General features: G+C 32.0%; 1 protein-coding gene across 1 annotated transcript; it reads left to right on the top strand.

Annotated features, from left to right (window-relative positions):
* Nucleotides 1-6,161: 6,161 nt before the first annotated feature.
* On the top strand, nucleotides 6,162-10,047 carry LOC114317621 (GRF1-interacting factor 3). Its single transcript, XM_028264370.2, has 4 exons — nucleotides 6,162-6,444; nucleotides 6,609-6,685; nucleotides 9,351-9,435; nucleotides 9,517-10,047. Exons 1-4 carry the CDS (start codon nucleotides 6,358-6,360, stop codon nucleotides 9,832-9,834), a joined length of 567 nt encoding a protein of 188 aa, XP_028120171.2. The 5' UTR covers nucleotides 6,162-6,357; the 3' UTR covers nucleotides 9,835-10,047.
* The last annotated feature ends 8,731 nt before the right edge of the window (nucleotides 10,048-18,778 follow it).

The raw sequence follows: 18,778 nt of genomic DNA, 5'->3' as shown, positions 1-18,778 counted from the left end.
TAGTTAGATAGCATAAAAATATTTGTGATTTGTATGATTGAAGTTAACTCCTTTTGTGATTTGTATTTGGTCTAGCTAAAAAAAAATATAATTTGATTTTTTTGATATAATTGAAGTTAGATAAATATAAACGCTCACAAAGAAAAAAATGTGATTGTAGTTAGTTCAATAATTTTTTTTTAATGTGATTGTAATTAGTTTAATATTTTTTTTTCATTTATTTTTTTTATTATTGAAAAAATGTGATGTGATTGTAGTTTGTTCAATGGTTCTTTTTTTAATGTGATTGTAGTTCGTTCAATAATTCTTTTTTTAATGTGATTGTATTGCAATTAATTTAATGATTTTATTTTTTTTATTTTTATTTTTTTTTTGAGTTCAATTGATAGTTAAAGTACCAAAAAAAAATATTTAACTACCGTTGAACAGTCACAGTAATTGTAATTGTAATTGATTTTTTTCTCAAAAATATATATATATATATATATGAACAGTGACGGTGAGTTTAATGGTTCTTTGATGACTTCAAGCTGACTAATTTTGACGTTCAAATCTCTGCAAAGCTCGGTTGATTGGTTCTTGGAAATACTGAAGTGACATAAAGATTGCTTCCTGTTTACCAAAAGATCATTATTGTTAACCCATGCTGCTAGACAATTCTTCATGCCATGAAAAATTGATAAGTGAGATCAACAATGGTGCACCTCTGTTCGAATTGTTCTACTTCCTTGATTTGGACAAGTGTTCAAGTATGAACCAAATATCTCTTGCGCATTTTTTCCCTGGTAAACAAAAGTAACACGTGATTAAAAAAAAAAATGTGAGTTATTAATTTATTTTTTTGGGTGCTAAATGTGAGTTTTTAATCTTTTAATTTTTGGTTTTCTTTACTATTTTTTTTCTTCCTTTTTCGACATTCTGCTTTATTGGCTCATCTAGCAAGATTAAGTCATCGCTTTAATAAAGCAACTTTAAAGATGCCTTTAAATATGACTTCAAAGTTGACAAACAAAATCAACACCGTAAGATGATTTGGAAGAGAGAGAGAGAGTTCACAATTAAAATGTAATTACCAATTAACAGTGTAATAATTATTGCTGATGATTAGATTATATTTTCAAAAAAAAAATTGTAATTGATTTTTTTGTGATGTGATTGTATTTTTCACTACCAATTCATTTAATTTGTGATTGGGTTTTAATTCATTGTATTTTTAACTAACAATTGTAGTTAGTTCAATGGTTCACATAAATTACCCATTAGTAATAATGATTAGATTGTATTTTGAAGCAAAATATTTGTAATTAATTTTTTTAACTCATTGTGTTTTTTTAAAAAAAATTGTTTTGTTTTTTAACTATTAATTGGCTTAATTTGTGATTTGATTTTTAACTCACTGTGTTTTTTGAAAAAAAAAAAAAAGAGATTGTATTCTTAGGTTCACATAAAGTATCCATTATTGATAATGATTAGATTGTTTTTTGAAAAAAAAAAATTGTAATTGATTTTTTTCTCACTGTGTTTTTTGAAGAAGAAAAATTAATTGTGTTTTTTAACTATCAATTGACTTAATTTATGATTTGATTTTTAACTCATTGTATTTTTTGAAAAAAAAAATGGATTGCATTCATTAGGTTCACAAAAAGTCCCCATTATTGATGATGATTAGATTGTAAGTATACAAAAATATTTGTGTTTTTTAATTATCAATTGACTTAATTTGTGACAATCTTTGATGGAAGGCCCATAACAATTTAGATTTTAGCTATTTTTTATTTTACTTATTCATTGAATTTCGAACAAATGTAATAAATTCTTATTTTTATTACTTTAATTATGCAATGTCAAAATTTTCATTTAAAATTACATATATTTTATGCTAATAATTTAAAGATATGTTTGACATAATTATAAATATTTTTTTTTTTTGTAAATTCAATCCCGTACATAGCACGGGTGATAAGCTAGTACTATATATTAAGCAAAAGGGAGTTTTTAACACCAAATCTTATGGGAGCTCCAATCTCTCAATCCAAATTTTCAGATTTTTTGATTTAAAAAAATATAAAAATCTTAGCATTTATTAACTTCTCCCAACTCCCAAGTCTTACCCTCATTATAGCACTTTAATGCATTAAGAACAAGCATAAAAAAAATTCTTTGAAATCCAACACATATGAATTCCTTGAAAAGTCTCAACACATATGATTATTATCACTGATAATAACACTTTAATGCATTAAGAACAATCATAAAAAAAATTTCTTAAAAAATCTAACACATATGATTATTATCAAAATATTAAACTTTAATATAATATAACAAAAAAAAAGACATTTAATTCCTTGAAAAGTCTAACACATATGATTATTATCAAAATAATAAACTTTAATATAATATAAAAAAGGAAAAAAAGAAGACATTTAAAAATCGCAATTCACATATATATATATAATTGTAAACACAATCCGTGCATAGCACGGGTGATATGCTAGTACTATATATTAAGCAAAAGGGGGTTTTTAACCCCAAGTCTTGTAGGAGCTCCAATCTCCCAATCTAAATTTCTTGATTTTTTGATTTAAAAAAAAAAAAAACCTTAACATTTATTAACTTCCCACAGCCCCCAAGTCCTACCCTCATAATAACACCTTAATGTATTAAGAATAAGCATAAAAAAAATTCTTTCAAGTCCAACACATGAATTCCTTGAAAAATCCCAACACATATGATTATTATCCCTCATAATAACACTTTAATGCATCCTAAGAACAAGTATAAAAAAATTTCTTGAAAAGTCCAACACATGATTATTATTAAAATATTAAACTTTAATGTAATATAATAAAAAAAAGAAGACATTTAATTCCTTAAAAAGTCCAACACATATGATTATTATCAAAATATTAAACTTTAATATAATATAAAAAAAAGAAAAAAATAAGACATTAAAAAAAAAAGACATTTAAAAATCGCAATTCACATATATAGATAATTGTAAATATATTAAGGAAAAGGGAGTTTCTAAACCCCAAACCTTGTGGGAGTTCCAATCTCTCAATCTTAATTTTCTAAATTTTTGATTTAAAAAAAAAAAAAAACTCAGCATTTATTGATTTGGTCAAAATTCTCTAATCAGCATTTATTAACTTTTTCCAATCCACATACCTGCATTTATTGATTTGGTCAAATTCTCTGATTAGCATTTAAAATCCTTTCATACAAATAATTATAGATATATCCCGTGCATAGTTACTGCAGTAGCTTTTTTAATTTCTCTTATACACCATGATTAGTGATAAGATTGTTAAATTATTTTTATAAAAAATATTTAAAAACATAATTTATATATTAAAACAAATTAAAACAAATATAAATATCTATAATTATCCCGTGCATAGCACGGGTGATAGGCTAGTATATATTAAGGAAAATGGGGTTTCTAAATCCCAAACCTTATAGGAGCTCCAATCTCCCAACCTTAATTTTTTAAATTTTTTATTTAAAAAAAAACTCAACATTTATTGATTTGGTAAAAATCTCCTGATCAGCATTTATTAACTTTTTTCAATCTACATGTCTTTCCACATGTCTGCATTTATTAATTTGATCAAAATACCTGATCAGTATTTAAAATCCCCTCATATAAATAATTATAGATACAGCCCGTGCATAGTTACTGCATTAGCCTTTTTTTAAAAAAAAAATTATTTAAAAAAAAAACTCAACATTTATTGATTTGGTCAAAATCCCTTTATCAACATTTATTAACTTTTTTCAATCTACATGTCTTTCCACATGTTTGCATTTATTGATTTGATCAAAATCCCTGATCAGTATTTAAAATCCCTTCATACAAATAATTATACATACAGCCTGTGCATAGTTACTGCAGTAGCCTTTTTAATTTCTCATATACACTATGGTTAGTGATAAGATTGTTAAATTATTTTTATAAAAAATCTTTAAAAACACAATTTATATATTAAAAAAATTAATAACAAGTATAAATATTTATAATTATCCCGTGCATAGCACGGGTGATAGGCTAGTACTATATATTAAGTAAAATGGGGTTTTTAATCCCAAGGCTTGTAGGAGCTCCAATCTCCCAATCTAAATTTCTTGATTTTTTGATTTAAAAAAAAAAAACCTTAGCATTTATTAACTTCTCTCAACCCCCAAGTCTTACCCTTATAATAATACTTTAATGCATTAAGTACAAGCATGAAAAAAATTCTTTGAAATCCAACACATATGAATTCCTTGAAAAGCCTCAACACATATAATTATTATCCCCTATAATAACACTTTAATGCATTAAGAATAAACATTAAAAAAAAAATTCTTGAAAAGTCCAACACATATGATTATTATCAAAATATTAAACTTTAATATAATATAATAAAAAAAAGAAGACATTTAATTCCTTGAAAAGTCCAACACATATGATTATTATCAAAATATTAATCTTTAATATAATATAATAAAAAAAAGAAGACATTTAAAAAAAATATTTAAAAATCACAATTCACATATATAGATAATTGTAAATATATTGAGGAAAATGGGGTTTCTAAATTCCAAGGCTTGTGGGAGCTCCAATATCTCAATCTTAATTTTCTAAATTTTTGATTTAAAAAAAAAAACTCAGCATTTATCGATTTGGTCAAAATTCCCTGATCAGCATTTATTAACTTTTTTCAATTCACATGCCTGCATTTATTGATTTGGTCAAAATACCTGATTAGCATTTAAAATCCCCTCATACAAATGATTATAGATATAGCCCGTGCATAGTTACTGCAGTAGCCTTTTTAATTTCTCCTGTACACTATGGTTAGTGATAAGATTGTTAAATTATTTTTATAAAAAATCTTAAAAAATATAATTTATATATTAAAAAAATTAAAACAAATATAAATATCTATAATTATCCCGTGCATAGCACGGGTAATAGGCTAGTACTTACTATATATTAAGCAAAAGGGGGTTTTTAACCCCAAGCCTTGTGGGAGTTCCAATCTCCCAATCTAAATTTCTTAATTTTTTGATTTTAAAAATTTTTTTTAACATTTATTAACTTCTCTCAACTCCCAAGTCTTACCCTCATAATAATACTTTAATACATTAAAAACAAGTATAAAAAAAATTCTTTGAAATCCAACACATATGAATTCCTTGAAAAGTCTCAACACATATGATTATTATCCCCTCATAATAACACTTTAATGTATTAAAAATAAGCATAAAAAAATTTCTTGAAAAGTCCAACACATATGATTATTATCAAAATATTAAACTTTAATATAATATAATAATAATAATAATAAAAAGACATTTAATTCTTTGAAAAGTCCAACACATATGATTATTATCAAAATATTAAACTTTAATATAATATAAAAAAGGAAAAAAAAGAAGACATTTAAAAAAAAACATTTAAAAATCACAATTCACATATATAGATAATTGTAAACACAATCTGTGCATAGCACGGGTTATATGCTAGTTGTGGTAAAATCAAAATGACAATTTACCTTTTTTGACTTTTTAGGTAGTTGAATTCAAATGGCAAAATAAGAATTTTGCCTTAGTGACTTCCCCTACAAGCTACCCTAGAATAGTATAGATTTTTTAATTTTTTTAGTAACTTTTTGGGTTTTTTAGGTTATCCCAAATAAGGCCTTACTAATCAGTGTTCAAAAATGGTTCCAAAAATTCTATCAAAATTTCTATTAATGTCTCACATGGGTGTGGGACCCACATAAGATTGACATGGTGTGGGTCTCTATATAAGACATTTAGGGTTAGTTTGGCATGTTTAAAAAAATCTAAAAGTCAAAAAGTCACTATCCTATTTAATTCACATCATCTTATTTAAGTCACATCACCTCTCTAACATATTACTTCAAACTCAACTCAAACCTAACTCATATTTCATAAAAATTTAAAAAATACACTTATTTAGATCATTCCAAACAACCCCTTAATAAAAATTTTGATAGAATTTTTAAAGTTTGTATCATTACTCATTAGCATTTCTAGTAATATTGTTTTAAAAAATTCTAGTACCTAATATTTAAGATCATCCAACACCAGAACAACGAAACCCTAGTTTGTGATGGGGAATATAAATCTCCCGATAGCCAAACAGATCCAGCAACCCGTCAATGCCGCCTCGTTGTCACCGCGGTATCCTATCCCCCTCCTCTGTATGGGTATTCAACTGCCAGCGCAACTCGGTCTCCTCTCTCTCTCTCATAATTTCATTTCCTTATTCTTCTTCTTCAACAAATATAAAACTAGGGTTTAATAAGGGTTTTATACATCAACTCATCAGAGAGCAGAAAAAAAATGCAGCCCCAGACACCGCAAGCGATGAAAACACAATCATTGTTCCCTTCAATGCCAAATACCATCACTACCGATGAAATTCAAAAGGTTTGTTTACTCCACGCTTTTGCATTTTCTGTACAAAGCAGATTCTATAATTGACCTTGTTTGAATTCACTGATTTCAGCCTTCTTTTTCGGTATATGAATGATACAATAATGTTTAATAGACTTTTTTTCACTTAGTTTTCTTGTATCTTGTCCTTGATGCAGTACTTGGATGAGAACAAAATGTTGATTTTGGCCATACTGGAAAATCAAAACCTTGGAAAACTCACCGAGTGTGCCCAGTAAGTGAACGCTTCAAATTGTAGGACCGAGTTTTTCATTTATTCCTAAAATTTGTTGCAGCTTTTAATTGTTTGACCAAGGCATCACAAAGATATATATGAACTGCACTACTATTGTTATTTTTAAAAAAAAATAATAAAAAAAAAAAATTCCGGGGATGGCGATTGGTATGCAGACTTGTTTTCATATGCTTTTTGTCTGAAACTTTGTTAGAGTCTTTTACATGTCTAACTTCAGGCAACATAAATCATTTTTTGAAATGCACTGGAATTGTTAGTTTCACATGAAGGATATCTAACATGGTTTGAGAAATCTCTTCTAAATTCAACATTTTCAATTTGCAGTTCCTTTCTGATTCTCATAATTCTCTAGCCTCTTTTTGTTTTCATTTTTGTGTGCATGAATTTGTATTTGTATTTGTATTTGTATTTGATACTAACGAAAGAAGACAGTTAGTACAAAGAAGAAAACCTTGATTGGTATCACTCTGGAAACAAGGCAAATAATTTACAATGCTAAGTTTAGGCCTGGTGTCTGATGATTTTTATTTTTAAAACAAAGACCGAAAAGACAGTCATGAATTGAAAATTAATAATTTTGATTAGAACAAAAAGGGTAAGAGCTATAAATTTTGTTGTGTAGAATGTGTGAGGGTCATGTAACTGTGTAGGATAATGAGTTGAGGAAGGCAGAAGAGTTAATTTCATAAGTTAGTTACGCAGGAAACCAACATATATAGGTCTTTTCAGGATGAATGCTGCTCGGTTTTATTTTTTAATTCAGTGATCACAGTCACAGAAGTTACATGTGTCTGGATTTTTCCTGGACATGGAACTCTGGGGGCCTTTGCCTGAATGTTGAGTTGGCTTACCTTAGTACTGACTTGTTGGGATTGAAATTGGCCTTGGTGTCTTTCCTAACTCTCGATATATTCAAAGTCACAAAAGTAATCAAAGAAGCCAATTATAGTTCTTGCGAGTGCCGACGTTGCAAGTATTCCCAAGGAATTGTAAATTTTAAGAGATTTCCTAGAAAGTTGAAGATAAGAATGGCTTTGAACTTGATGATATTTTTTTTATAATTTGATTTTTTCCCCCTTTTTTCGTTAGTTATTTTTATTACCAAAAGAAGGAAGATAGTCAATGATGCTGAAGACATAACAAGTTTTCAAGTATTTGTGTCGTTAACATACACTCTAGTGACTGTGACTTGTGAAGAAGAAGGTTCTTATGGTCTTCATCGACTTATGAAAAATCAATATGATTTCAGGTTCTTAGTGAGGAAGTTTGGAAGTTTCCGAGAATGAGTATCATATGGACGTTAACATGGTAAGGGACACGTCTGAGATAGGAAAGACAAATTTAAGCAGAAAGATATGAGTTTCCAAGCGCAATATAATCATAAAAGAGGTGGACACTGTTCCCCTACTTTATCTGCTGCTTGCGATGAACTAATTGGCCACTTCTTCTTCTTCTTCTTCTTCTTCTTCTAGGTGAGATTTCATGGCATATGTTATAAATAATCTCGTTAGTTTAGTTGAGAAGAGAATAGTGTGGCTCATTGCCTTCTTGGAAATTTAGATGGAGGTATAAGATTCAAAGGTAGCTAATATCATGGCATATTGGATGCATGGAGGCCAATTTTTATAAATTACAACTAGTAGAAGCAATCAAGATATGGTGCAGGATTTTGCCACTAACAAATTATACATACAATAAGTATAGGTTGGGGTCACGATGATAGCAAGATTAAAATAGGTGTGATTAGATGGAAATGCATCCACGAACTTAAACATAGCATCAATCAAGGACTACATATGAGTAAGTTGGCTACAATGGTTTGATTGCTTTCAATGTAGATTGCCTTGGTTTTCTGCCGTTCTTTTCCCTTCAGACAACTGGACTTTAATTCTGGGTGAAGTCAAATTAGCAGGGTGGCCAATACTGTGTTTGGAGGCCTTGAGAAATGGCAAGTCAGCCTTGAAATTAATAGGATGATGGCCCTCAACATGGGCAGAACTGTGAAGAAATATTTGTGCAACCATCCCAAGTAGTTGGGGCAGGGCTCTATGTCTGTCATCCTTATTATTGTTGAAAATTATTGGGAAAGTTAAGCTGATTTATGTAGGTTTTCTCTGTCCAAACAATCAGCTCTAGTTGTTCATTTTTCTTTTCTGCAAGTTTAGAATTCAAGGAATCCTTATTTTGAAGTAATAATTTCAAGTAGGATGGGAAAACTTGAACATATCCCCACTTAAATCAGTGGGTTAAAATTCTGCAATATTCAAACATTTTATGATCAGACTGATGTTCTGCTTTTGAATTTCAGTGATATACCACTAGTTAGTGCTATAATTACCAAATTTAATCTCAAGTTTTTGGCTAACTTTCAAAGAAACATAAATTTTCAGTCGGTATTGGACACTAGTTCAAGTCACAACTTGGGGAACTCATGATCTTTTCCATATTTATGCATATTACCCTTCAAAATCATAAGAATACGTCGGTTTTAAGAGACATCTAACTTTTGAGAATTTGCATGGGGAATCTCAAGGTAAAACCGAATGGGTCATATCACTCTTTTTATCTGAATATATTTAACTTTGCGTGATACTTGTTTAAACAACAAGGTCACCACACCCTCATGACAATTTGAATCACTCAGGTATCAAGCCCAACTTCAGAAGAACTTAATGTATTTAGCTGCAATCGCTGATGCCCAACCGCAAGCACCAACAATGTCTTCTCAGGTTGGTTAACTGACGAATTGTGGTGGTTTCAAAACTTCTTGTGGCATTACAGCTTCTTGCTTACAACTACAAAATATGCAGACTTCCCTTCAATCTGTCGTGCAACAAGAGCACCACATCCAACAGCCACCTCAGCCTGCAACAACAGCTCAGCAACAACAAACTAGTGTTTTGCCTCCAAAGTTGCCTTTCCATCCTAGTAATGCCCTTCAGTCTCAAGATCAACATCAGTTTCTCCTCCAACAACAACTCATCCAGCAGGGGCAGACGGGCATGAGACATCATCAGGCCATGCAAATGGGACTTGCCACTTCGGGCAGTTTGGCAGACCCACGCAAGACTGGTTCTGGTGGCAATCGAGGAGGGCATTCAGCTTCTGGACGTGGTAGTAGGGATTGAGATTCTCAACTCTCAGATGTCTACATCCATCAGTTTATCCCAATAGGTGGTGTCATAGTGCTTTGGCAGTTCTCATATTGGCACATCTCTATAGTTTTTTTTTTTTTTCTCCTTAAAATTCCAGAGTGGTGGTTTTAGCATTGCATTGGACCGACATTATCTTTTTATCACATAAAAAAATTTGCAATAGAAGAAGATACAATCTTTGGGCAACACGCAAATGCAAGTTGTATTCACTTTTACTCGAGGGAAGAGGTACAATCCAGAAGGAATGTTGTTAATGTTTTTTTTTCCCTTTCTTTGGCTTAGGCAAAGTAACACCAAGACTTGCGACCATCTTGTTTAGAAAGTATTATTAGAAGGATAAGATGTCCTTTAATTGACTAAATAATTTTTACTGGGTTTTTGGAGGGCAAATAGAGGGGGCCCTTATCTTAATTGCTGGATGGGAAGCATAAATCCAAAGCAAATTCTCTTCTCCAACACACCATGGGTTGGATTCAAAATCTTCATCCGCAAAAGGAAACCTGGAGCTCCTTGCTGGGAAAAAAAGAAGAAAAAAAAAGAAAAAAAAGTGAAGGTTTCCAAAATAAATAGTGGAAAAAAAAAAAACAACAATGCTAGGTAGTTCAAAATTTTGTGACTCAAATCACTCAAAACGACGTCGTTTTGAGTGTAAATGAGTGTAAAACGACATCGTTTTGACAGATTTGAGCCATTTGAGCCACAAAATTTTGAGGTACCAAACATTTTCCAAAAAAAAAAATCATTTTTTCATTTTCTCTATCATTTAAGTTAGGTTGGAATCATGAATTTATATGGGGATTTTAAAAGGCAAATTTTTCATTTTGCCTTTTTAAATCTCTACACAAAATCTATATATTATATAAGTCAAAGAAAATTTTTAATGAGGAGAGTTAAAAGAGCTCTAAGTGCTCAATCCAAATTTTTTGATTTTTTAATTTAAAAAATAATTAATAAATCACCCACTAACACTTTCTTTTTTAAATAAAGAATGTATTTTTTATTTCTAAAATCATTTCTTCCTTACCATCAAACAAGAAAAGAATTTCTAATTAAGAAAAAATAATTAATAAATCATACACTCAAAAAAAGGAGTTTTCTAATTAAAAAATAAATAAATCTCACCCTCAAAAATATTTCTTTGTAAAATATATTTTAAATTCTTCATCATAAAGCATAAAATAATTTATATAATTAAAATTTCATAACATGTTTTTGTTTTTTGTTTTTTTGTTTTTTTCTCTCACTAGGCCCATTACTACTCAACGCATATATCAAACTCATTATTTTCATACATAGTAAACAGTAATAGGGTTTTTCAATGTTCAAAATCTTAACTCAATTTTTTTTTAATTTTTAATTTTTTTTAATAATGAAAGTACTTAGTGTCATTATGAGTCGCATTTTAATTAGTTCATAATTAAATTTATGGAGTTTTATATTAAACCCTTAAATTATGCTACCATAATTACCGTTACAAATTACTTAATTTACGTATACCATACCAAATTTATTTTCAAAATTGCTTCCCTGAAATTGCATTAATGCATGATTTTGATACATTCATATGTACACACATAGAAAATAAATAATTATTTAACTCAAAATTTGAACATTATTGATTCTTTAATATGGCTAGGGTTTCTCTCTAGTCCTCCATCAGATTGGAGAGGTGTTATTGAGCCTTGTGGGCTCACTTGCTTCCTTAAGATTGTATTAATGCATGATTTTGATACATTCATACATACACATATAGAAGATATTTAATTCTTTAACTCAAAATTTAAACATTATTGATTCTTTAACATGGTCGGGGTTCTCTCCAATCGGGGGTTCTCTCCAATCCTCCGTCGGATTGGAGAGGCGTTGTTGGGCTTTTTGGGCTCACTTTTGAGCACCATTTTGATAATTTGAACTATTTATATTTTTGGATTCGTCGAGTACATCATCCCTTTAAAAAATCAAATCAATCAGATAATGGTAACCATGTAAAAAAAATGAATGGTGAGAAAATAAACGGTTCATACAAAATTGATCAAAACATGTGATTTCCGTTATCTGATCGACTAGATTTTTTGTAGACGTGATGTACTCTACGAACCCTAAAATGTGAACGGTTCGAATCATCAAAATATGACCCAAAAATTGACCCGTTAAATGTTTAATCCAATATTAGAACCCCCAAACTAACTCATATCAGTCATGAATTGATAAATTATGATATAATTTATACATAATGTTTAAATTTATTGTTGTCAAATATTTTTATTAAGATTAATACTAAAATATGACATATAATTTAGGACAACTCTAGCTTAGAGAATTTTTTAATATATGAATATATGTAACTATTTATTTGATAACATAAATATATAATTTTTTACCTAAGTACAAATTTTTTAATAGATATGCATAAAATATGTTCATATTTCTAATTTAAAAAATAAAAAATACTTATAGATATTTATTTACCAATTTAATAAATAAATAGGTCAAATGATTCATAAGTTGGACATATACCAAGATAATTTTTAATGATTAGGTGATGGCCACGTTGACATAAATATATAAGTCATTTATGTATAACTCTGATAAAAATAAATAAAATTTAATTGATTATAAATAATTTTTACTTCACATTTTAAATAAATTTTATATTGTTATTAAGAGGGTAATTTGTGTAACCAAAGTTAGACTGAGATAAGTAGAAGCGGCCATGTGGCTTGGGTTGAGCTAAATGGAAGAACTAACTCGGTGTTAGACCGAGTAAATACTGGATTGGTCAAAGAAAGTTGACTGAATTGATGAAAGCTCATCATTAATCGAGCTATAACAGAAGACAGTCAAACAAAACTAGGAATAAGGTTACGTGTCGGGCCGCGCTATGTTAGCCTAGTGGTGTGCCATGTAAGCTTAGGATGGTAGTGTTTATTGCTGGGTATTGTCAATGGCAAACATAGTAAAATTAGCTCGGTCAGGTGTGTTGACCGAGCAAAGAGTTGAACCATCTCACTTGATTTGTAATGGAGAAGATGTCAAAGGATAACCATTATCCTTAGGAATGGGATTCCTAGGAGCACTTTACTAAGGAGAGTTAGAATCCTACAAGGTTTGTGTCATGTGGAGTCTACAAAAGCTCAAGCCAAACTCTTATCCAGGTATTGTAAGTCATACTCCCAAATTTGTAGAGATTTTGTATCCTTAGTCTATTTGCTGACTTAGGCACCGGAGGGATTTCCGGCACACATCCGTCGGCTAGCTCACATTTGTGATTTTAGGCATTATGACGACTTTTAGAGTAGTGCAAGCTTGATCATTAGGATTATACGGGTGAAGATTATTTCGTGCTCGTACAATTGGCGCCGTCTATGGGAAGCATTAGAGAACTTACCTTTTGATCGAGTTTTCCTTTAGCAAGTTTCAATGGCACACAATGAAGATCTACCACAGTCTTCCATTTATGGCTAGACGCCAGAAGGAAATAGGAGGAGTGACAACTTGCCTCCTACTCCGCCTATGGCAGATTTAGACCCGCAACGACAAAATCCTCACAAGGATGTGCGAGAAAAGTGAAGTTTAATCCCTCGCCACTCCAGAAGCTCAGATGGACAAAGGCGACGGACAGACACCTAGGTTCTAGAGGATCAAGTGAGGGAGCAGAACGAGTAGACATTGAGACTTTAAAGTGCCAAGTGAAGGGCAAAGGCGTGGCTGGGGTGGAGATCCACGAATAGCGAACGCAATCCCGCTATTTTGGGGATCAGGTTAGGTATGCCACGCCCACGCATTCCGAGAGTAAAAGCCTCTAGACAGGCGACACTCATTCAAGAACCTTTAGAACTCGTTACTCCAGGTCTGATAAGGCAAGGTCTAAAAGGTCGTACAATGAGGGGAGTAATTATCGACCCTCACACACTCATCAAACATCTACACGACATACTAAGTTGCCCAAGTCGGTAGATTTGTGGACTGTCTTGGATGAGAGGACACGAAGGAGAGAAGTTGCCCAAGCACAGGACCCCCAAAGGGTGTCTGCATTGCAGTGACTGGCTCCTAGGACGCATGAAAGTGACAAGATTGCAATGCTAATGTCGCACCTCACCTATAAGCCAGCAGACAGAGCATTGGCAAGATTATAGAGCTCGTCGTTCATTCTAGCGATAAAGAATGCACCACTGCCTTTAGGCTTTAACCAATCTAAGTTTACAATCTACGATAAGAAGTCAAATCCGTACATACACCTTAGCCACTGTTGACAAGTAATGGCTATACACAGGCGGAATGAGGCCTTGATGTGCATCATGTTTCCTTCAAGTCTTGGGGAATTAGGCTTGACTTGGTTTGAGAGATTGCCAGAGGGCAGCATTGCCTCCTAGGCGCAACTCGCTGGGGTATTTGTTACCAGGTTCAAAACAAATACCAAAATACCTGTGGAGACCGACCAATTGCTCGCCATTGACATGGGCGAGAAGGAAACAATGAAGTCGTATAACAACCGATACTGGAAGACCTTCAATCAGGTTGGTGAATGTCCCACCAACCTAGCGATTGCATAGTACATTCGAGGATTGCCCGTGGGGCATAGACTGAGAGATTTCATGACAATGACTCCATCTCTTACCATGGAGGCCTTAATGGAGAGAGTCCACCAACACATACAGGTGGAGGAGAATGGCGCCTGCGCCAAGTGATTTTGATGTATAATTATATTTTATTAGTGCATTCTCGCCACATCCCAACCTTGTTTTTAAGGTTTTTTCATATTGCCTCCCTCCCTCCCTACCTCTCAACACACTAGTCTATGTAGAAATGTGGATCCACATCCATGCATAATTTTCCTATGTAATAGGGCTACGTCGTAGATTTAAAATATAACAGCTTTATTGACTAATTCAAAGTCATGCTTACTAGAGATCACGATCCATGCATTAAAGAATTACTAGATACGAAGATCAATGCTTTATAGGCCTGAAATTTTTTCTATAGCTCTAGAATTGATACTCATTAATAAACAAAACCACTTAAAGAAATTACAGGTAGGATGTCAATTGTCACCAGCATTTGGTGGCCTTCGCATGTAGACACATGATGACCATGTGCTAAGAAGCATGGCTGATTCTAAGTAAATACTACGTCTGTGTTGGAATGCCCTTACTCATGGAACACGCATCCAAATTGTCAAATTACTTTTAAAAACATATTAAAGCCAAACATGCATCAGACAATTAGGCAATACACATGTCCATCACAATAATTCAGAAAACACATTGTATGTTAAACAAAATAACTTAGTCAATGATTAAAATCAAAACAGTGTGAATCAATATATATTAATTCCTCCTACTTTAATCTCTGTAAGATTAAAATTATAATTTTTTATCATTCAACCTTTAGTGCAAAATGTGAATGGTCGCTCGAGCGCACATTCCTTCGCTCAAGCGGTTTGTAAACTTTTGCAAAAGTGCTGGTTGCTTGATTTTTTTGCTCGATGCTCGCTCGATACTCACTCGAGCGTGAGAGACATGACCTTGCTCGAGCGCAACTTTTATGGCTCGAGCAGACTGCAAAACATGAGAACTTCTGGGAGCTTGCATTTCACACTCAAGCGAACTTCTGGTCGCTCGAGTGGAAGTACACGCACTTAGAGTGGTCGCTCAAGCGTAGGAGCAGAATTCTGAAATTTCCAAATTTGTTTCCAAGCTCTAAACTCAATTTCAAATCCTTCAAAACACATCCTTGTGGACCAAAACCTAGTAAAACATTAAAAAACTCATAGTACATGATGAATTACAAACTATTTTGCAAAATCAAGCCCAAAAGCTATGCCAATTGTAGTAACCTAAACTTGAAACTTAGATAACATAACTTGCATGTAATGTCATGAATTCCAACCTTCCAAAACATGATCAAATGAGTCATTAAGCTCAAGAATAAGTTGAATTCTTTGAACAAAACCAAGATATGAACATGCATGTGAGAATTCTTGTAAAATCAACTTTAAAACTTCATGATATGCACATGCATGTAAAATTGGAGTTACAATTCTTTAATCCTAGCTCATTCTCATGTTAGTTCACCTCTTTTACTTGAATTCTTCCAAAAGCTAATTCAATTATACAACTAAGGGTTAGATTTCTTACCTTAGATCTTGAATTCACAAGAGTAGAGGCTTAAACTTCTAAATGTTCTTCAATTCTCCAACAATTCCTAGCAATCCCCCTTTTCTTTAGCCTTTGATCGCAATTTCTCTCCTTCTCTCTCTCTCTCTCTCACAAGTTTGAACTCAATCTAGAGGATTTGGAGTACAAAAAGTGTATATGAGGTGTTGAGGTGGCCTTATATAGGCTTAGCTATTGGCTTAATTACTTTGTTGATCAATTATTCAATTAGCATTAATTATTCTAATTTAATCGTTCCGAATCGAATTTCAATTAAACCTACCATAAAATTCTAAAAATCTCAAATAACACATAAATCAAGTCAATTTCTGAATCAGATGTCGATAAGGCTTTCAATTCGCAAACCGAAACGGAGACATGAACAAATATTCCTACGTTAAACAGATATAAACATACATAAGGCAACATATAATGCAAAATTTCATTTTAATTATCTATTAGGCATAATTAAGCATAGATTAACGTTAATCATGGGTCGGGATTGTTACAAGCATGCAATCAGCGTGGTGCTGGCGCGCGTAGAAGGAATACAACACTTGCCCTACTATTATGTGAGCAAGACAATGTTGGACGCCGAAACGACATACCTGCCATTAGAGAATCTTGCCTTAACTTTAATGATGGCATCAAGGAAGTTGCCGCGCTACTTCCATGCGCACACTGTAGTGGTATTGACTTTGCTTCCTGTGAAGGCCTTATTCGAAAGGGTAGACTTTTTTGAAAGGATTTAGAAATGGGCATTGGAGTTGGGACAATTTGACATCAATTTCTCCTCTAACAATAGCAACTCATCCAATAGGGGCAGACGGGCATGAGACATCATCAGGCCATGCAAATGGGACTTGCCACTTTAGGCAGTTTGGCAAACCCCCGAGAGATTGGTTCTGGTGGCAATCGAAGAGGGCACTCGGCTTCAGACATGGTAGTGGGGATTGAGATTCTCAATTTTGAGATGTTTATAGCCATTTGTTTATCCCGATAGGTGGTGTCGTAGTGCTTTGGAAGTTCTCATATTGCCACATCTCTATAATTTGTTTTTTTTTTCTCCTTAAAATTCCGGAGTGGAGGTTTTAGCATTGCATTGGACTGATATTATCTTTTTATTACACACACACATACCAACCAAAAAAAAAAATTTGCAATAGAAGAAGATACTATGTTTGATTTGTGTTTTGAGATAAATTTAAAAAAAAAAAAAAATTAGGGAGAGAGTTTAGAAATTTTTTTGCTTTGTTTAACTGAATATTTTGAAAATAGTTTTGGAGTTTGGAATGATTTGATATTTTATTATAATTGAGTAGATGTGTGTGAGAGAAAAAATGATTGAGAAAGAGATATGAGAGAGAAAAAGTAATTGATTGATATGTAATGGAAAGATAAGTAATTTTAAAATTTTTTTAAAAAAATTTGTAAAATATGTTTCAAAATACAAACCAAATACAACCACAATCTTTGGGCAACCCGCAAATGCAGGTTGTATTCACTTTTATTTGAGGAAAGGGGCACAATCCAAAAGGAATGTTGCTAATGTTTGTTTTTTGGCGGATCTTTGTTTGGCTTTGGCAAAGTCACACCAAGACATGTGACCATCTTGTTTAGAAAGAATTATTAGAAAGATATGACGTCTTATAAATCGTATTGACTAAATAATTTCTCCTATTTTGGAGGGCAAATAAAAGGGGGATCTTATCCAAACATAAATCCAAATCAATTTCTCCTCCAACACACCATGGGTTGGGCTAAAAATCTTCATCCACATAAGCAAACATGGAGCTCCTTATAGAAAATAAAAATAAAAATAAAAATAAAAAGTGATGGTTTTCAAAATAAATAAAGAGAAAAAAAAATCACTTTTTTTATTTTTCTTGACATTTAAATAATGTATGAATCATGAATTTAGATAGAAATTTAAAAAAGCAAAGGAAATAGAAAAAGAATGTACTTTTTCATTTTTCTTTCTAAATATCTATAAAAATTCATAATTCAAAAGCAACTTTAAAAAAAATAAAATAAAAAAACGATTGTAGAAAACCATCCCCTCGATCAAAAAACTGCAAATCATTCTGAAACCATTCCACGTTCAGTAGAATCTACCAACCCTATCAAAGGGTATAGAACTATTAACTCCATTCCAATAGCAGATGATTGATTACCTGTATCATTATTATACTTTTCAACAGTTTAGCAGCCCAAGAAACACCCAAAATAAAATATGAAAAAATGCTATACATAATAACAAATATCAAAAACAATTTTCATACTCTACGCGAGTCAGTAATGACATGTTACTATTTAAAACTAGACCACATAAATAAATTTAAGGGACACTTATGAGCTAGTCCTATTGACCAAACTTATTTACTTATAAGTCGTACTTCTTTTTTCAATTATTAATATCCAAAAAATGCCCTCGCCTCACCTTATCTCATTCAGCACATCAACCATAATACCCATCGCTACCAGCAATTACCTTCGGTCACCGACTACAACCTCCGATCTCCGGTGATGATTGTCGGCAGCCACCTTCGACCCCCGTCTCTAACTACCAATAACCACCTCCAATCTTTAGAGACTTTTGACGACATTTTTTTGACCATTTTCTAACAAAAATATTGTTCATCCAATCCACATCACTACTGCCACCACCTACTCAGATTTAGTAGCAACAACACAGAGAGAGTGAGTGAGTGTGTGTGTGAGAGAGAGAGAGAGAGAGAGAGAGAGAGGAGGATAATAGATAG

Source organism: Camellia sinensis, chromosome 1 (genome assembly GCF_055761805.1).
Source record: "Camellia sinensis isolate YWXY chromosome 1, ASM5576180v1, whole genome shotgun sequence".
NCBI lineage: Eukaryota > Viridiplantae > Streptophyta > Magnoliopsida > Ericales > Theaceae > Camellia > Camellia sinensis.
This window is presented reverse-complemented; position numbering and strand designations above follow the sequence as displayed.

Excerpts from the sequence above, each read along its gene's own strand:
- LOC114317621 (XM_028264370.2), top strand. The coding sequence starts at position 6,358 with ATGCAGCCCCAGACACCGCAAGCGATGAAAACACAATCATTGTTCCCT. Across the intron at positions 6,445-6,608 it reads CTACCGATGAAATTCAAAAG|TACTTGGATGAGAACAAAAT; the intron begins GTTTGTTTACTC and ends TCCTTGATGCAG. Across the intron at positions 9,436-9,516 it reads CACCAACAATGTCTTCTCAG|ACTTCCCTTCAATCTGTCGT; the intron begins GTTGGTTAACTG and ends CAAAATATGCAG.